The 20,836-nt window shown below is 31.9% G+C and overlaps 1 protein-coding gene across 8 annotated transcripts in view; it reads right to left on the bottom strand.

The window, feature by feature from the left end:
• Positions 1-514: 514 nt before the first annotated feature.
• The window catches only part of LOC132950004 (adenylate cyclase type 5), a 197,181-nt gene continuing 176,859 nt past the window's right edge, over positions 515-20,836 (bottom strand). For 7 of the 8 annotated variants that reach the window (XM_061021174.1, XM_061021172.1, XM_061021177.1 and 4 more), the window contains 20 exons: positions 19,695-19,869; positions 19,317-19,585; positions 18,890-19,039; positions 18,700-18,821; positions 17,406-17,498; positions 17,119-17,265; positions 16,843-17,001; positions 16,621-16,762; positions 15,493-15,599; positions 12,975-13,116; positions 12,505-12,602; positions 11,965-12,049; positions 11,731-11,847; positions 11,327-11,437; positions 11,086-11,222; positions 8,171-8,307; positions 7,972-8,081; positions 3,961-4,312; positions 1,610-1,734; positions 515-761 (listed from right to left, as the gene is read on the bottom strand). In XM_061021174.1, the coding sequence (XP_060877157.1) occupies positions 633-761; positions 1,610-1,734; positions 3,961-4,312; positions 7,972-8,081; positions 8,171-8,307; positions 11,086-11,222; positions 11,327-11,437; positions 11,731-11,847; positions 11,965-12,049; positions 12,505-12,602; positions 12,975-13,116; positions 15,493-15,599; positions 16,621-16,762; positions 16,843-17,001; positions 17,119-17,265; positions 17,406-17,498; positions 18,700-18,821; positions 18,890-19,039; positions 19,317-19,585; positions 19,695-19,869 (2,907 nt within the window). In that variant the 3' untranslated portion in view covers positions 515-632. The remainder of the gene's footprint in view (positions 762-1,609; positions 1,735-3,960; positions 4,313-7,971; positions 8,082-8,170; positions 8,308-11,085; positions 11,223-11,326; positions 11,438-11,730; positions 11,848-11,964; positions 12,050-12,504; positions 12,603-12,974; positions 13,117-15,492; positions 15,600-16,620; positions 16,763-16,842; positions 17,002-17,118; positions 17,266-17,405; positions 17,499-18,699; positions 18,822-18,889; positions 19,040-19,316; positions 19,586-19,694; positions 19,870-20,836) is intronic. The other variant, XM_061021178.1, reaches the window with a different exon arrangement.

The raw sequence follows: 20,836 nt of genomic DNA on the forward strand, positions 1-20,836 counted from the left end.
TATATTGAGTACCTAGTCGACTACCTACCTACTAAGTTTCATTTTTAAAAACGTGAAACGATTACTTATAATAATTTATTTTTAGGATTTCTAACAAAGGTTTATCATGAAAATGTATAAAAATAATATATAAATGTCCGTTGTAACAATCAAATATAATAATATAATATATTATGTTATTATAATCGTGTATTATAAGACATAAAATCATTTTGCAAGTATTTTTAATATACAGAAACACTATTATTTGACAAATGTTCATATAAAATTAAAGGATATCGACTCCTTTCCTTTCTAATGGTCATACAAAAGTTCGTTAACAAAGTAATAGAAAAGGTCGATAAGAGTTCATGAATGAAACAATTTACAACGAAGTCAGAAACTTTTTCATTGTGCCTTGTGTCCACATAATAATAATAATATGTAGGATGTTAGTCGTGAATCGTGACATCATTCAGAGGATTTTGCAGCTGCGTACTATATTTATCCAATAATAAACACACAAACAGTAAACTAAATATTAATTATTAACACATCGATACATCGAATTTTTATTTACAACGACAATAATAATATATATATAATTATATGATTCGTAATAACAACAATAACAATACGTATGTCAACATCGTTTAATTTTGCTGAGCATAATTGTCCAAAAAATAGGTAACCATGTTTCCTTTGCCTTTCACTTCGATGACACCACGACAAGTCAACGGGTATCCTTTTAGCTTCAATATTTCGTATACCTCGTCGGTCACCTGAAAAATTACACGGAATAATCAATGGCATCGCAGAAACAAGTGCGGGTTATTATTGCACGTTTAGTTACGAATTATATTTATATTTATCTAGTCACATAATTTAATTACAGTTCAAAATATCTGTCTACGATTTAATTCTACAATGCCCTAGAATTTTATTCCTCGTTTAAGGCCTACACGTGTTGAAGGATTTTTCATATTATTCCTTCATTAAGAAACATATTTACCAAGGAGAAATTAAAACGTCGGTTTGAATAATTAAGCTAACTTAATTAAAATAATATAAATATAAACTTAACAGACTGCCTGGATTTATTGAAACGTATATTAACTTTAAAATAAGCTCCACAGAAGAGAGAAATCATTCTTTCAATTTAAAAATAAACGAGCTAGGTAATTACGAATTAAACTCACTATGTAACTGTGCAATAATTAATGACGCTAGAAGACAATGTATTTTAATTTATTATATCATCTCTCAAAGATTGTTATTTGTACTTTTATATGTAATTTAATTTATTTTATATTATTGCTTTATTTACCTATATATTTTTATATATAATCTAATTTAATTAAGACGCTAGTTTTTGTGCAAAATCATTGCAGTTTTTATATATTTAGAATACAAATTTAAATTCATTTCTGGTAATAAAGATTTGTATTATTATTATTATTATTATATATAATGCCGCTCAGTCGCTCAATATTATCCCGGTAAATAATAATCCAAACATCAGCCGCTGCGATATCGAACGTGTTAAAAGAAAAACTCGTTTTCTGCAGTAGATATACCTAACGACCGCGACGTGTTGAAAATTAAAAACGCTTATTTTTAAAAGATTTACTTGTATTTTATCCAACACTCCGGTCGAATCCATTCGGCTTGCCACGTTCACAGCGTTGCCCCAGATGTCGTACTGAGGTTTTCTAGCTCCTATCACGCCCGCTACGACAGAACCGATATTTATACCTGCAGATCATATACAATAAAGGTTTAAATTAATAATTAATAATTGTGCATAGATATCTAATTTATATTTATCATCATGACATAGTGAAATTTCTTCCAACAATTAAAAATTATAGGTAGGTACTTCTATTTACATAAATTAAATATTTGACAAATTACATACATAAAATTTACACCTATTTCCCTAAATTTTGACTTGTAAGGAAACTATTGTTATGGGTTGTAAGTTTATTTATAATTTATCTGCTTGATCTATTTTTTTTGACACTGGCATTATAGGCGTAAATAGTGTTTGCAATTTGGGGGGCTGTAGATCAGGTCTATACTTGATACTCTTATGATGCTATTAAATTATAGTAGGGAAATCATTAGTTTGGGGGGGGGGGGCTAAGCACCCCCAGCCCCCCCATATTTGTGCCTATGGCATACTGGTCACATAAATTTAAATATATCATTATAGTCTCCCTTGTTATATATTTATATTTCAAGTTCAATTCATACTCTATACGGTTTCTACCTCCATGTCCCACATATGTCAGATACACGTGTTTCATTAAGAAGTTGAAATAATATCATCGTTGTAAACATAGGTAATACCTTCTTCATTAAATTATCTTCGCCCTTCGGATACTAGTACAGTAGTACTACTAACTTTTCCAATCCCTGATATATTTAAAATATCGTATTTTTGATTAATTTTTGCAGTATTTTTTGTTGTTTTAATTTTCACTCTATTCTCGTAGACTGCACCCGGCCAATGTATGGCCAATATTTGAGTATTAAAATTATCATTCTTACATTGCCCAAAATGTTCAGGCATTGTGCACAGTGTCCGAATTTCCTACTTTACCCGTAACATATTATTATACGAGTTAGTCGATGAGAACGGCTCTCTCAGCACAAAATTCGGCTTGTAGGTAGATAGCGCTGTAATATTGATAATGCAATATTTATTTGTTAAATGTAGGCACAGATTGTTTTATCATTATTATTTATTATTATAAATTATTGGTTCAATAATGCGTTATGCCAATCGTAATTATAATATTAGGTAGGTATTATATAGTTTTACCGATTTTGCACTACCTTATTAGGCTTTTGAATTGAACAGCTGTATACGGTGTACCTATACAATGGTAAAAAATTAATAGTTTTCAAACTCGCAGCTGTTCCAATTATAGGTACTTGCATATTATATTTTATTATATGAAATAAAATTTAAATTTCATAATTTTATTTTAACTACCTACTTGATTACTTGAAACCTTATAAAAACAAATATTATTTTTAGCTGTTGTTTGAAAGCAATCAAGTCCGAATTCAATCGTGTAATGTGCAGAGAGCACAGATACCTATTAGGTAGGTACCTAATACCTATCTTTCGTTTATCTGGCACATTCCCGTGTAAACTGCAAAGGATTATATTATTATTATAAATTTTAATGCATAAATATATAATAGTATTAAATTAAACTACCTACGAATGTAGGTATCTGGTAGGTATACTAGTGAAAATTCTATCAGTTAATATGTCAGTATGTCTATGTTGTAGAAATTTCTTTAATATGCTCTAAATTCATTAATTTTATAGAGTGATCTAAGTTATAACTAACCAGATATTGCAGTTATGTTATTAGTAGATTTTTGTGATTTTAAAAATAAAAATATTTTTCTTTTATTGAATTGTAGAATTTAAAACGAGAATTCTAACATTTTACTATATTTCATATTTTCATAGCAATAATAATTTGTTTTTTTAATGTTTTTAGATTGAGTAATTCATAATTTTTAAATTAGGTACTCGTAATATTACGTATATTGAGTAAATGGCCATTATAAAACGCTGATGTATAATTACCAAAACATAATAAAAGTTTTTTCTTTATTATATAAAATTTAATATGTGGTTTGTAGTAAAATAAATGTTAAAACTTTTGTTACAAGTTGCAGAATACATATTTTATACTTAGGTATTTATTACCGGGTTCGAAGCATTTAAAATAATTTGAATAGTTGTATGCTGTTATTGTTTATGTAGTTGAAGTTTTATGTTGTTATTGTTTATGTAGTTGATAATAATTTTTCCAATGCGATTTATCTACTGGGGATTTTTTTCTAAATTATTTATATACCATAACTATAATGTCGAGGGAGATTATTTTACGGACGTTTTAATTCTGATTATCCCGTTCATCCTACTCACCTCGTGTCTCTATTGGAACTTACCGATTCTGATGCGGAAATTGTTGAACGAGTGTTCGTTGACGTACGCCAACTGCTCGCGGAGTCTGAGCGCGTAGTCGGCCATGGCGGTGACGTGCGAGTACTGTTTGCTGTCGGACGTGTTCCTGGTCAGACCGGAAGCGGCCATGTATGTGGCGCCGGTCGACTTGATTTTCTCGATGCACTGGAAACGCGGTTCGCTGAGCAGCTCGTCGAAGTCGGCAATGATCTCGTTCAGAAGCCGCAGACACTCGACACCCTCGTTATTGGCCTCCAGTTCGACGTAAAATTCGGAGAAGTTCGGTATGGACGCAAACATTATGCACACACTGTCGCACTGCTCGTGGTATAGTTCCTGCGACAAACCGGAAGTTGTTTACAGGGTGCACATCATATAACAACGATCGTTATAATAATAATATAAAAATCAGTAATTATGCTTGAGTGGCGCGGGCACAGTGGCCCAAATAGGTGAGGGGCTTAGGGGGGGGGGGGTGGCTTAGCCCACTAAAAATCACTCGAAGCCCCCTAAAAAAATAATAATATAGTAATATATATTAAAATTAAAAAATTTTTTTTTGGGACTTGAGCACCCCCCTGAACAATTTTAGTTCATTACGTTTGCGCACATAACACGTGACGATTGACGACATATTATTATCGCCGCACATTATTATTTATTATATTATTAATAAATATTCATTGGTCATAATTGGGTTGTAGTCTTAGTGCAAATAAATATTGATATTGGTAGGTACTTTTTGTACTTAATTAAAACTATCTTTTTCTTACTGTGAAATTCACGCGCAATTGTACACTTTTTAAAACGTCAATACAAAAAGGTGCACAATCGCGTATTGCGGTATTTTATTCTGTACGGCTTCGACGTTATGTTTTACGTGGTACCTATGTTTAATTTTTATAGTTACATCAAACGGTTTGGCGATCACCTAAACCAGAAGTATAGTGATCGGACGAATGTCAGTTTTTCGCCAATCGTTTTTAATAAATAAGTCACAATACGTGTGCCCGAGATTTCATTTATAATATAATGGTATATTTATCGAAAACCTCGAAATGCATTACCTCTATGCAGGGGTGGACTTACCATTTGTCCGTCCCTAGGCATTACAACACTAGCGCCCTGTACATTGGTGTGCTCCCACTGGAGGGGGAGGGGTAATGTTCCATGAAATAAAACAAAACTATAAAAATTGTATTTAGGCATTCTTATATTTATACATACCAACTAAACAAATAAATATTAAGAGGATTTCAGCGCACTATTTGTTTTCTCTCTATAGCCAACGCGCAACATAGACAAAATGCATTTCCGCAGAATCGTTTTTTCTATGTTTTTAAGTAATCTTAGAGTAAAATCACTCATTACAAAAAAGATAGAGGATAATATTTTTGAGGGAATGACGTATCGATTTCTCTAAATATTGTTTCAAAACGATTTAAACATAATTTAAATGTACAACATTATTTTTAAAGTCGAATACAAAGTCAAATAACAATAAAATATAAAACCGATATGTCATTGCCTCTAAAATATTATTCTCTATCTTTTTTGTAATGCACGTGGGTCAGAGAGAGAAAACAAACAGTGCGCCGACGTCATCTTAATACAATTTTGCATAGGTACATTTTGTACACATATGCAGGAGACGGGCGACAGTGCCAACGTCGCGCGTTGTCGCAATGTTTATTATTATTAATTACTTTATCAAGACATCCGATTTCCAGAATTAATTCCAGTATTCTAAGAACAGACTAGTTTAGTGGCCACGCGCCCGCGCAAACTTATTCTGGTGCCGGGTGCAAGATGAGGTGGGTCATTCCAGTTAATATCAAATAATTTACTTGCTAAGCACTGTGCAAGGTGTCCCCCACCTAGCTAGTAGAGCGGCTATATACAATATACCCGACGCGGTGGCCCGAGGTAGTATATTGTATATATTTTGACTGCCTTGGCTGGCGTTTTGCGCATGCGCCATTCACAATATTGTATGTGTTTAAGCCGCACACCCGTATACCACCTCCCATGCATTAACATAGGCAACTGCCTCGTCGAGTGTCGATGTCGATCCTCTAGCAGCGCGCGCCTGTCGCAGGATTAAACTCAAACGGCAAGGTTATTATAGCTTATAAATTAAAACGTTATACTGGGACGTGATTTTTTTCCAGTTTCATGCAAGTTGTATACAAAAAAAAATTAATATAAAATATAAATTTAGGCAAATAATATAAATATGAAATTATGAAAAACTAAAAAGCAAAAATTAACTAAAAAATTGCGCCCCAAAAAATATTGCGCCCAAGGCACGTGTGGCCTATGGGTAAATCCGCCCCTGCCCCTATGGGATTTGTACTCTTTGTTTTTCTTTAGAAAAATTCCTTTTTTAGCTTCAGTCCCTGCGGAATGGACGAGACGCATACGGATCGCATATAGTTCGTAAATTAACGTGAACCGATTTTGATAAAAGCCACAATACGCGAGTCCGTGTTTCGTTCATATAATGGTATTTTTTATTTTATCGAAAACCGAGGTAAAACGCATTCCATATACGTTCTTTTGTAATTTTTGTTTTTATTTAGCGAAATTCCTTTTTTAGCTTCAATCATTGCTTGTTGTTTCTCTAGATACCAAATACTCATCTTTAAATAATTTTAGTTTTAATTTAATGCATTTTAAAAACCACACACAACTAATAAACCATTTTTAATTCCACTGATCCGACGCATACGGATCGCTTCCCAAATTATAGTGATTATCCTTTTTTTTCCACTTGAGATGCGTTCACTGCAGGCAATTTTCTATTCCCCGTACAGGTAATCCGGAAAAGAGTCCAACCTGTGGCCGGTTTTTGTGGAATGCACTTCATACAAATCATGAACAACGATTTCGGGTTTGTCCGATGTTTTATATCTAACTTGTCTGATCAAAAGAAAATTCTTATTAAAGAATGGTTTTTGACTTTGGTTGTTATTAATGACGATATTTAACGAGAATATAAAATATAAATCTTATCCCGATTTTTCTAGAATTGTGTAATAACACGCAATCTTTAAGTTGACTTAATTTGTTTGACTATTTGAAACAGTGTATCCAGTGTTCCAGTCATAGTACTCGGTAGCGAAAATATCTATCCGCCAATTAAAGTGCACAACAAGTGGTTCAAAACAATAGTTACGTAGTATATTATAAATGGTTTTCTAAGGGAAGCTGTGAAAGTGGCAACTCGATTAAGCTTTTATTAAAATAATTTTAAAGGAAATTTGGATGAGAATTGTGAAAATAATGCTATAGCGGCGTGTACTGCCTAAAACCATTTTTTAGTATAAATAATTAATTACTGGGCAGTGCCGTTAAAGAGTTTTTGCTAAAATGAAGTCTCGGACAATATAACTTTAATAGTACCTACCAAGTTTTTTTTTTTAAAATGTAATTAAATAAATTAGCTATCAACGAACTACAAACGAAATAATATCATCTGTGGAAACTTTTGGGAATATATTGGTTGTAAAGTTTTGGAATAATTATTAAATAATTCAGTTTTTATTAACATTTTCGATTGGCTTAAAAATTAAAATACAACTTAATAAAAAACTTGAACCTAAAAACACTATTATAAAACACAACAATTATTTTTTAATAATATTAAAGTGTTATCTTATCTTTTTTAACGCATTTTTTGTTATACATTTTATAAATATATTCTCGTGTATGTGACATGTAATTTTGTTGATAGTTGTACGTATTTATGTACAATAATATATAATATTGAACATTTACGCAGAATATACGAAAAAACTTACTCGCCGACATTTTGTAGTAGGTACCTATTACATTTTTATAATAAAACTTTTGTGTTATTCAAAAGTTAGACTCAGACACCATATTTTACCTGAGGGGCATTCGTAATTAAAAATAAGACTAATGAAAAAGAGTGTCTGCACGTGCACATCCATCCCTTATATTATTATTTTGTAGACAAAAATATTACTAACGTCTACGGGTTTGTCCAAAGTCAAAAAATGTTCGGCAACATGAACCGGCAGAATGTTTGCTAAAAGTTTACGGTTATAAGCTTCTAGGTGTTCCATATCTTCTTTTTCCTCTGAAAATTAATCAAAAACAAACAATTGTCGTTCGATACATATTTACAGGCATTTCCATGATTATAACAACGGACAAACGACTACTCACCCGTAGCTTGTAATTTCCACAGAAAATCTAGTCGTGAAGTGACTTCGGTCTGCTGTGCTTGTAGAATTAACGCAACAATCAGCCCCAACATGACGACAAACATGAGTATGCGAATCCAAAACGATTCTTCTATTGGCCTGTGTGGACAGAGACAATTGTTGAGTTTTAAATGTTCCGAACGTTGTGGTTATACGCGAAGGAAATCGATTAGGTATATAATGTGTATATTATGGTTATTGAGTGGGAATCATAGACATGCAGCATTCGACATTTCGATACGGATAGTAATCATAAATTATCAGTCATCAGTTATATCCAATAGTTATAGACTACAACAGTCAATCATGATATTCGGGTGATATAATATTGATAGTAGTTATACTAAACTAACATAATCTATTAGTAGGTGTGTGCGATTGATTTGACAACTTCTGTGAGCAGTAAACCGAAATCATCAAATAAGGTAACCTAAAATATGTAGACCTGCAGTATGCTGTAGTATTTCACTATAACTTATAAATTTTAAGTACGTATAGGTACCTACGATTATTTACTTTTTAGTACATTTAAAGCTTGTGAAATTCGGCCAGGGTTAAATACTACAGAATTATCTGGATTTTTTATTTATATACTTTCTAATTATTCAGCAATGTCAATTCATATACAGATCATTATTTCAGTTTTAAAAATAATAGATTTATCATTTTGTTTCTTGGTTAGTATTTACTATCAATTACAATTTAGAAATAAAAATATACTTAACACAGTTTTTAGAATAATTTTATTTTTAACTTCTTCGTATTGTACCTATACACAATACTTGCTGTGTTTTGTGGCCGTAAAAAGATTTATAAGAAAATATACTAAACACCGTTTAAGTAGTTTCTCTACTGAAATAATAGTGATTTATTTTGGAACCAGCTAACCAATTTAATGGTATATTGTTCGTTTATTCATATAGTATTTAAAATTTCAGTCAGGTTTCACTGGAAATCATAGCAAGTAAAGTATACAATTTTCGGAAGGTACCGGAAATTTGTTTTTTGTTTCATTTTTGTTAACAAGTAATAGTAAAATATACTTTGTGCCTATGTGTATCCTACTGTACTGACATAATATATTCTCTTCAGAAAAATATTGGCAATTACATTTTTAATTTAATATCAAGTTAAACACGAACCTTTAAAAAATATCCACCTACCTATTCAAGGAAATAAAAACAAGTCAGGCATAAAAAGTAATATAATGGGGACTCAAAGCTTTTTAAGTTCAAAAAGATATAACAAAAATAAAAATAAATAAAACGAAATTTATACGTAGATTAGAAAAATAGGGATGAGATAATATAATGGTAAAAATATTTTCTTTGAAGTATTATAACGAAGATAATAATTGTCCCTCGCGGCTATACCTTATTATTGGACAGTGAATTTTTGCAAAATTAACTAATAACATGTAGATTTTAAAACTCGTTTATTCAATCGGATATTATCTGTGACGCGTCTTCTTAAAGGGTAAAAAGATATTTTCGTCTAACCCCCCATCTTGATAGCCAATACTCCTAGCAAAACATTTTTGATTTGTGTAGTAAATATTCTTAAAATAATAAATCACACGGTTTCAATTTCAAAAAATGTTTATACGTTTGGACACTGTTTTCAATTGACTATAAACGTTGTGGTCTAAAATACGAGTGTATTTTTTATTGCATAGTGTAATAATCATATCTACATGTTTGATAATAAAACTATTTGAACTAATTACTTTTTTTTTCAAATATGTTAAATTTATAAAACAAATATATTTTTAAGTTTAACCAGTAATACTGGATGGTAAACAAACTCCAACTTGTCAGACGGGAAAAATGAAATAAAACTTCTACTTTGCAATGTCTTGTTTGACATATTTTTATTTATTCTGTGAAAAATTAAAGTTTTAGTTACTAATTATTTTACCGGGTTTATATTTTTATTTGACATAGGTAAGTAGGTATAACTACTTTGGAAAAAATGCTCTAGCCGTGTTTATTGAAATGTTGTATCAATTTTATGATATAAATAATACATAAGAACTTAAATATTAAATTGTAATTTTATGTTAACGTAAAGAACTTTTTACCACAGCTAATCTAAAAAATAAGCAAAGTTTTGATTAACGTGCCATTCCGTGAAATAAAATAAAATATCACAAAACAGACTAAACATTTTCCTCAATTAAAACTGTAAAATATGAGTATACTGTAGTATTAAATATTACATTTCTGAACAGATTTTTCTCTAACTATTATGTACTTTAAAGTTTAGGTACATATATACTGAATAACGTGGCCGGGATGGACCTAATTACAATCTTACTATCTTAGTTATTTAGGAACAGTATTTCAATTTCTTATGGATAAGTTGTGAGTAACTGTTTGAGTACTATTTCAAGAAGTTTTTTGTTTTTGTCAACATAAATACACGATTGGTTTAAAATCCTATAACATTATTAATTAGGCATATTATATTTAAATTAGTAGTCTATGATTTGAATATGGTTGTAAATTAATGTTTCTTTAATTGCCCTAGTGCTGACGATGAATTTCGAACTAACTACAGTGTGACATTTTGATAATATATAATAATTTGAACGGAGACTGAAAATGTCAATTTGGTATTTACTATTATAGTACCTATATATATTTTCGTATTTCATTTCTTTTAAGGCTGTAATGAATGTCACAGAAATATTTGCAACAGCGGGAGGCAACAGACACGTATATTAAAATTTAAATGTTTTTCTAATAACTACACCGAAATAGTGCTTAAGTGGTTGTAAACTATGTAATAATTTTGACAATTAACTGGAAAACGACAATATTTAACTGATAAAATATGTAAACTTACTGTTATTTAATATAGGTTCGAATCACTTACCTGTTGTTTAGAAACATGCTGGAAAATATAAAATAACAAGACGATATGAATATCAAGAGGGAGAGTTTGACTAGACTGATGAGCACTTGGTACACAGCAACCAATATCATCAGGATGATAACACACACGGTCAAGTACTGTGGAAAAGTATAAAAACCGAAATGTTACAATAGAGTAGTGTGGTATACGAACGGCTACATAATATTTTATGGACCATTAAAATGTGCCATTAGATTATTACGTTAAATAAAAGTTGACAATTGCTCTCCCGCATGTTCGGATTTTCGACGACCAATACTTCGGTGGAGTTTAGGTTTGGTTCGTTGAAGCACACCTCCAGTTTGTGTATGATCTGAAAATAAAACAACGAAAAGCGGTCATGGGTTAATCGCGACATGCCCATAACATCGTGAAGTCGACCCATGTCTAAATGCCACGGCGATTATTATATTATAATATTATAATGGCTATTGGCCCAAAAACTAGGGGAGGGCTCCCACCACACCCCCCCCACAAAAAAAAAAAATATCCCTTATTGATTTAAATATAAGCCCCCTATGGGTTATTTTAAAAAGATAGTTTTGTTAGCCCCCCCCCCCCAGAATTTTAACCCTAGTTGCGCCTATGATAATGGCGTATAGGTACCAGCGGCGTCATGGAAGTAAAAAAGCAACAGACGATTATGGCCAGGGCCAGCGTTTGAGCTATGGACCGGTTCTGGTTGATTGTCTGCGCCGCTTTTTTCAGCGGTTCCGTCATTTCCTTAAACAAACAGAGATTGTACACATTAGAACATTGTCGCGTCGTCTGCCCTAACCTTAACCCACTGATAAATAATATAATATTGCATTATGATGTTTATGGTAGGCTTACACTTACCATCAGGCGATTGCGAAAGATAACTGCCGCTGACAGGACGATCGTCAGCCATCCGATTATTAAACATCCCAGTAACAAATAGGACCTACGAAAAATGAGAAAAGCAAAGCATTATAAAAAACACGCTGCGATATCGATGTCATGAAGACGACGGGAAGTCCGGTCGCGCAGAAAGGTGTCGGCGACGACGGTAGAAATACGACGTGTTTGGTGAGAGGACGAGGAGCTTTATGATAACATTGTATGATGATCAGTGGTGGTTTTAGGGGGGGGGGGGGTTGGAAGCTGCGAAGCACCCACCGATTTACATATTGAACTTTGTTTTTATAAATTATAAATTACTTAGATTACAGTTATCACTTGCAATTAAACGTGTGAATTGTAGACTGTATACTAGCTATCACAGATTAAGTAAAATTTGTTTTCACTCCGGAGTGGCTCAAGACGTGACCAAGAGCATTATTATCAAAATAGCATACACCATAAAAAAAATCTTAGATTTTCCACTGTTGATGACACATATTATAATAATATACTCACAGTGGTAGAATTATCACGTGACCTGCGGTGATAGCCGAATATATACACACCGTACACGTCATGTAGGTGTAGAGCATCCGGTCGGGCACTTTGCTGTACTGCGTATAACATACGAGATAATAACATTATAACGATTAGTTCGCGGGATATTATATTATTATTAATTATTATTGTTATTATTGTCATTGTATAATAATATTATGTATCGGACTAGTGACCTGGTCACTGGTCAGCCGCTGTCCTCTATAGTGTCATAATATTGAAATATACTAATTTACAATATGTAACAGATAGAACTGACTTTTTTTATAATTTACAGTCACTTGCGCTACACAATATATATTATACAAAAAAATATTTTCATACGTTTAAGTAGCATCATTTTTTTTTCGTCAAGTCTTTCTATTACACCTCGTATATTATGAATTATGATATTATAGGTCGTGCATTATATTTATATAGGTACTTACGATTTGTTCGATGTTGGTGTCGCGGAATTTCAACGTTATCGGATAGCAGTATTGCGATTTGAGTCGGTCGATGCTCCGGGCGTCGATGGCGCACAACAAGTATTCGTCCACCTCACCATGGTTCAATTCGGGTTCGTCTTTGCTGAAAACAAAAATGGAAAATACGCTTTAAGCAACTCGACGCCATAACGCATTATTATCGTATGAAAATCACAAACACAACGCATTGCGTTTACGTTCTATTTTCCCGTGTTGGTATTATATAGGGGTAGTCTTATTAAAATATTATGTAGTATTAACGGAGTTTTCACAGGTACTTTACTATATAACTGAAAAAACCGGAAAACTATACAGATATACTGCCGACTGCGTGTTTCGTATATTATTGCGTTTAGACTATAGTATTTTAAATATTTTAATTTTATAACTAACTAGCTGTATTTCCCAACTTCACCCGGATTAAAATCGATTTATCTATCTATCTATCTTTTTCGGTTTTTCCGTTATAATATTAATCATCGTGATATTGAATTGTGCCTATTATAATATATTTCAACTGGAAGAAAACGGAAACGATATAGGTATATAGATTAATTTTTAACCTGGATGAAGTCGGATAGTTCAGCTAGTTGCTAGTATGTAATAAATATATATACGTATTAATAATATTGATGCGGAATGTCTCGGCGCATGTCTATTTTTTATCATTATTAGTTATTATAGTTATTATACTATACATCTGTCTGAGTGGCTGCGCGTTTGTAGAGATCAAAAATTGAGCCTGATCGGCACGTATTCTAAAAAGTTTATTGCCTACTGGCAATAGTGGCGCAACTATATTACTTATGGTATACATGCATGTAACAAACTTCAAGAGAATAGGACGACAAAACTTTTAAGAACTAAGTAGGTACATACATATTTTATACGGAGTTGAACTTCTAAATGATGATGAAGCATCAAACAAGTTCCACTAATGAAAATCATACAATACATTTCAAGTTCGGTTTCCGCGTATATTCACCTTTGCTTGTGTACAAGACTTAATAAAACGTTTCGTACGCAATTCAGCAGCATACACTCGACATTTGCATTATTCATTAACTATATAGCTTAAGACTTTAAATTAGTATTAGAATCACCACAAAATAACACCCACCTAGTTAGGATATGAATACATATTTTATTAGGTCATATGTTTTGTATCACCGTTTCATTTAAAACAACCGATATCCAAGACTATGTTATAACAAAAAGTTTATCGTAAACAATATATTTCATGCTAAAGCTTTGTAACTCTGTACGGTTGTATTGTGTTCGATTTACAGAGGCACAGGTATTTCCTCCAAAGTCCATCGAAGTGTTAACGTTCAGTCTGCACTGTCGTACTAACAGGAAGTGCTGACGCGAGTCATACGTAGGGGTGGCAGTTGACACATTAATTTGATATTATCGATAGTTTGTAGGCGTCCACAGGCCACAGCTCATCGTGTTCACTATACTTTATCACGTTATTTTTTAGTTATTATCATTAACTTATGGTGAATATACCGTGGTCCGAGTAAATAGGATTTAACTCAAATATACGGTATAATAAGTGGTAAAAGTAAGGTATTAAGAACAAAAATGATGGTTAACCACTGGATAACAACTAGATAACCACATTGTTAACTCAATCGCATGTCTAGAATATTTTTCGAAAAGTCACGTTTTACGGTGAGCTGCGAAAGCGCTTTATATTTTAGTATAAATTATATGATGCGGGCGTTCAAACCTCTTTCATATTGTGGAGAAAAGTGGCCACGAAACAAATTGTGTATATGTATTATTTACGTCATCAGGCATGATTATATAAAGTATTTAGTGCGCAGATTTATATAGGTGTATAAAAAAAAACGTCAACGTGTGATCTATATCGACTGATGACGATCGTTACCAATCCATCGAGATTTACGATCACTCTACACTTTACGTAGGATACGATTAAGTACTTTGTATAAATATAATACTGTTAAGTGCCTAAATATTAACTACGATATATATATAGTTATGAATGATGAATAATATATAAAAGTCGATAGAAAAATCAAATAGAAATACTATATATAACATTACAATAGATAATAATATAAGGATTAATAACTACTATAAAACCGTGAATGTACATTTGTTTTTTACGTACCATTCGTACCTATTTCATCATTGCCATAGGTATATAAAATATTTTTATAGGTACCTAGAGTTGTATAAATCACACAAGGACGTATAATATTGCACTACAAGTACAGGATTTCGGCATGACCATCATCATCCGCTCTGAGGGCTAACACGCCCTCGCCTCGAATTTATTATTTCGTATAACCTATATAATATTATTATTTTATCTGCCAGTACGTGCGCCATGTGAACTAACTAATATTGTGAAAACCACTCAGCAGTCCATTGTATTCAACAAGAGAACACAATATTTAAACAGCTCATATAGGTATATAATATATAGTTTAATGTTGTAATTTACCATGTAAATGTATTATGACGTTGGTTATGTCCCATAATTCTGAATTCTTTTGATATATTGCCATTATGAGCATGCCCAGGACTCTGTTTTTTGTAGTATTGAGATACCTAAATAATAAAAAAATACATAATTATTTGTGAAAGATTTGACAAAAAAATAAAACAAAATTGGTTATAATATATTTGTACCGAATTAGTACCTATAAGTAACACTTAATCTTATATTGTCATGTTGCAGGTATAAATACATAAAACGAAGGTATTTGTTTTAAATATAAATGAGGTCTAATAGTTAAGACTATATTATAGGATATTTAATTACATTTTAAATCACGTTTGTATAGAATTGAAGCACATAATATACGTCGGAACTAACGTAGACGAATTTAGGAGGATTAATCAATAATAATGTAATTTGAAAACCTAAATTAATTATCCATTGATTTATAAAAACGGTTTCTTTTAAAAGTTTAGATGACACAAACACTGGTAAATATAATAATTTTAACTAAACATGAATTTATTGATCCATCAATAATAATGTATTAAAATAAAATATCTCAAATTAAATAGTTTTTGTTACCATATAAAATTTTGTTCCAATTAATCTTCAAATATTTTAGAATAAAAATTATATTGACATTATTTTAGTAAATACAGACTGATGAAATCCTAACTTTTTTTTTACGGGATGTAGAAATAACAATAATTAAAGAATGAATATTTTATAGTTCTTCGCTGTAAATTGAATAAAAAATGAAGACAAGAAGTACAAAACTCTTTGATATTTTTAAATTACTTTTCATATTTTATAGTATTTTATTTTCTACTCTATATCAGTCTCATCGAAGCTCTAAGGTATCTATTTATTAAATTTCTATCATTTAATAATTTATATTTATTTAATAAATCTTATGCAGGATATAAGTTTGAGTTTCTTTAGTAACTATTATATACCAATGTTGATATTAACTAATTAGGTATTCGCATACAAGGTTTTGTTTCAAAATGGTTAATAATTTACAAAACATTAGAATAAATTTAACTCAGTTTTCGACAGTTAATACGATATCTCAATAATAATCATAATAATAAGACATATTTTAAGGGTGTTTTTTTTTATACTAACGTAAGTTGTTTCGGGTGGCACTATAAGGTACGTTTCGATGTTGTGGTCCTTTAGAAACGCATTCCGCTCCCCGCCGTTTCCTGGTTCCACTTGGTAAGCGTTGCCCAAATACTTGAGCGTGTCCGCAGTAATATGTATTCTCCTGTACGCCAAACGACAGTTTTTGCGGTTCGAAAAACTATATATAATATCGAAAGTGACAAAAAAAACGATCTATCTTACCCGGGTATTCCACCGCTTTCCATTTGATTCGCCAACGTCACGTCGTTCGACCACACGTCGAACTGCCATTTGCAAAGTCCCAGGACGCCGCAGTGCACGCGACCCGAGTGTATTCCTACCCTCATGTTGACGTTGACGTCCATCACGTCCCTGACCAAACTAAACGTTAAAGCGGTATAAACATATTTTTTGGAAAAAAAAATTCCACTTGTGCGAGCCAACGCTATATAGAATTAATGTAGATTTTAGCCCCGCATTCCGTGGGTGTGCACTCACGTTATGGCGTCGATCATGTCCAAACCCATCTGGACGCAACAGTTGGCGTGGTCCGGCCTGTGCTCGGGCAGACCGCTCACACAGTAATAACAGTCTCCCAACAGTTTGATTCGCAAACACGCGTTTTCTTGAGCCAATCGGTCGAACCTATACACAAACCACCAATAGAACATATCAATATAAACGTTTGTCGCTTTTCGTATCGTATCCGAATACTATATGGATTGTTATATAACGAGTAAAACTCCATGCAATTTTAAGCCGATACGGCGTTTTTCGTATATCACCTCGCAAACAATTCGTTAAGTAGCCTTACGAGCTCTTGAGCTGTACACTGATCGGACAAACTGGTGAACCCACAGATGTCCGCGAACAAAATGCTACAATAGTACATATAAAAAAAAAAATATTACAAACACTTCGATTAAAACAATATGCTTGAAAGTTAAATTATTACATTACTATAAACATAGGTACCTTGTTGGTTATGAATTTACATCAATAAGTATACACGTAATTTAGGTACAATTAAAACAATGAGTGTTAAACGTTACCTACGTTCAACACGTATCATTATTTCGTAAGGGAATTAACTATACGAGTCAACGGTGGTTTATTGGTTTCACGGGCGAACACATCAGTGTTTGTGTGGACAGTGTACTGTTAAAATAATCACTACCTATGCGTAGTATGGGTAGGTACATGGTGAAAACACCACAAGTAGGTTTTGTTATTTGCAATATGCACGAGTATTTTACTTGTAAAATTTTATATTTTGCATTTTGTTTTAATTTATACCGAAATAACTATAATAACAAATTTGGCTTTCAAGTTTCAACATTATTTGTATATCGCCTTCAGTTTGTTATGTTTGAAAACAAAGAAATATACTATGCCAAAATAAATAAATTATAGTAGAAAACTTGAATAAAAGTTTTATAATGTAAATTTAAAAATAATAATTTAACTACATACTAACGATTTTTTTCTGAGAAACATACTATTATTAAATATTTACTTTTTTTTTGTTAACTAGTTATAAGTTAGACGGTTTTATATAGGTAACTATTTATTTACGACGTTAAATCGATAAAAAAAGTTGTGCATTATTATAAAACGTTAAATTAAAATGTATTTGATGAATAGAAAACCATAAAAAAATAATTCTTATACATAAACAGTTTAATTTGCTCATATATAATAAATATATCATAAGTGCTTAAGAACATGGCTGATTAATGATTATATATTATATGGTATAATATAATATAGTATTATCATAATATTATATACTATCATGATATGATTTATTTGACTTTCAGAAATTAGGATGGTCAATTTAAGCATATTTCTATTTTGTGAATTAAAACAAAATGTACTAGTACGTATTAAATAGTTACATTGTATAAAACACGTTAATATTATGATATTGTTGTATACAATTTACTGCTTATTCTAACTAACTTCTGAATGACACTGAACTATGATATAATTATTGTAATATTGCTGCGATGCACCGATAATTATAGTGGCCTATATTTATAGAAAAATCAATTAAATTTTTATAATATAGATATATACCTGACATTCTCGTGCTTTTGTATATAAATCTTGTGGAACATGCTGTCATGGCGTTTACCGGCGATGTCGGCCTTCATTTCCATAGCGACATGCCGGGGCAGTACTGACAAAAGCAGCCTCTCCTGTTTTTAAAATACTTTGACGTGTGTATATATGGGACGATTTTTTAAATTAATTTTTTTCTCCGTACCTGTTGTTGATTAACTTTTTGCGTAGTCAGTCTCGCCTGGACGCATTGTCTGGTCTCCAAGAATGCTTGTCTCTTTGCCACTTCGTTCGGGTAATGCATCATTACACCAGTCACGTTTGTGCACGCCAACAATAGCAAATTAATGAAACTCTGAAAATCAAAATGTATTATTTTAGGCGCTATATTATACAAACAGCCGGTATTGAACTATTGTAACCAATAATCGAGTCTAAAAACCGATTGAGAGGGTATAGCGATTGTATAGCGTGTTTATTGGATCAGATTGTTATTGGTATAGAAGCAGTCAAAAATATATGTATTATGTTTATGTATCCGAGGATGAAGAATCGCACACATATTTAAAAACAACTATTAAATATACTTAAGACGAAAAAATAAAACAAAGCTAGATGTATCTTTTAGTTACCTGTTTTGATATGCCGTGTTCCATAGACAGGGTGAATATTAACTGCGACAACATGAAAATAGTGCCGGCCACAATGGCATATTGCAACTTGACCGGCAGTAAACTGTAAGAAATGTAGACGAACACTAACGTGGGTACGGTGACGGCTTGGGATCTGGTCAACACGCCGAAAGACAACTCGATCAGCAGGAAAGTGGCCAGCACCACGTAGGACACGAAACTTAGGTATACTTCGTTCAATCCGGACCGTGACACTATGCCTATTATGACTGGAGACAGAGAGTGCAGACCGTACATTATACACGTCGACATAGTAACAGAGTTAGGTGGACATACGCATAATATAATATTATGCATAGCCTGGGGATCCGAACTTACTTAGGTAAATAAGTATACAGCACAGCAGTAGCAAGGAACATTGAACCTGAGTCTCGTAGTCGGAAAGGACAACTGCTATGGCCATGCACGTAAAAAGTATACAGAGCAGCACCAACAAATGGACCATGTGGCTTTGGTTGGTTCGCAGAAAATATCTTTGGTAGAGCATTTCCACCTGTTAATACAAATCACGCACGTGCAGTATAGGTAATATAAGGAGACTGCAGTATAAATGTATAATGTATATTTAATAAACTTCTGTTATGCACCAAGTAGATATATACAACCTAACCGCGGTCCTAACCGTATATGATTAGTCATATTATATTATGCACGTTTCAATTAATCATTTTATTATAATCAGTAATATTGTCTACACATAGATGCATTTATAGTCTCGTATATTATTGACACAGCAATATTCCGAGTTGAAACAATTTTCGCTAGAGCGTGCACTGCGCGTAGGAGAAAACGCTTTTGTTCGAATTACTTGGTTATGATTTAGTGTAATGTGATTCGAGTTAGGATTAATCCAAGGACTACAATCACGGTTATAATAATTAAAAACCAGCATCATATTATTATGCGAATGATTTAACAGCGATAAATTATTCAGCGACATAGAATTCATTTATAAATATTAATAACCTCGAGACTATCTTAGGCATTAATCTTATAAGACGCTATACATATTAATTTTATCCTAAATATACAGTTATTATGTTATTATAATTTTAACATAAAATCCATTATCTATAATCCGATATACATGGTAACATAGAATCTAAAATTACATGTCAACAATTATTATTCTTTTTTTTTTAACATAGAACAGATAAAATTTTTTAAAAATAAAAAAAAATATTATGATACCTAATCGGTAATTCGATCTAACTGTGTTATAGTAAACAAGACAACTGAAGGAAATAGTCAAGCAAACAATAAAATCGGCATAAATATCAAATACGATTTCCAAATTATTAATTTGCTTCCTTCGTTATTATGAAAAACGACTTTAAAAATATTATATTCACGAATATCGTATGCACATTATTGAACTAAAGTAGATAATTTATTTAAATCCTAATTTTTAAAATTTTTAAATGTACACAAAGACTATATTTTAAAATTAATGAATATTT

The sequence above is a fragment of the Metopolophium dirhodum genome, chromosome 8 (genome assembly GCF_019925205.1).
Source record: "Metopolophium dirhodum isolate CAU chromosome 8, ASM1992520v1, whole genome shotgun sequence".
Taxonomy (NCBI): Eukaryota; Metazoa; Arthropoda; class Insecta; order Hemiptera; family Aphididae; genus Metopolophium; species Metopolophium dirhodum.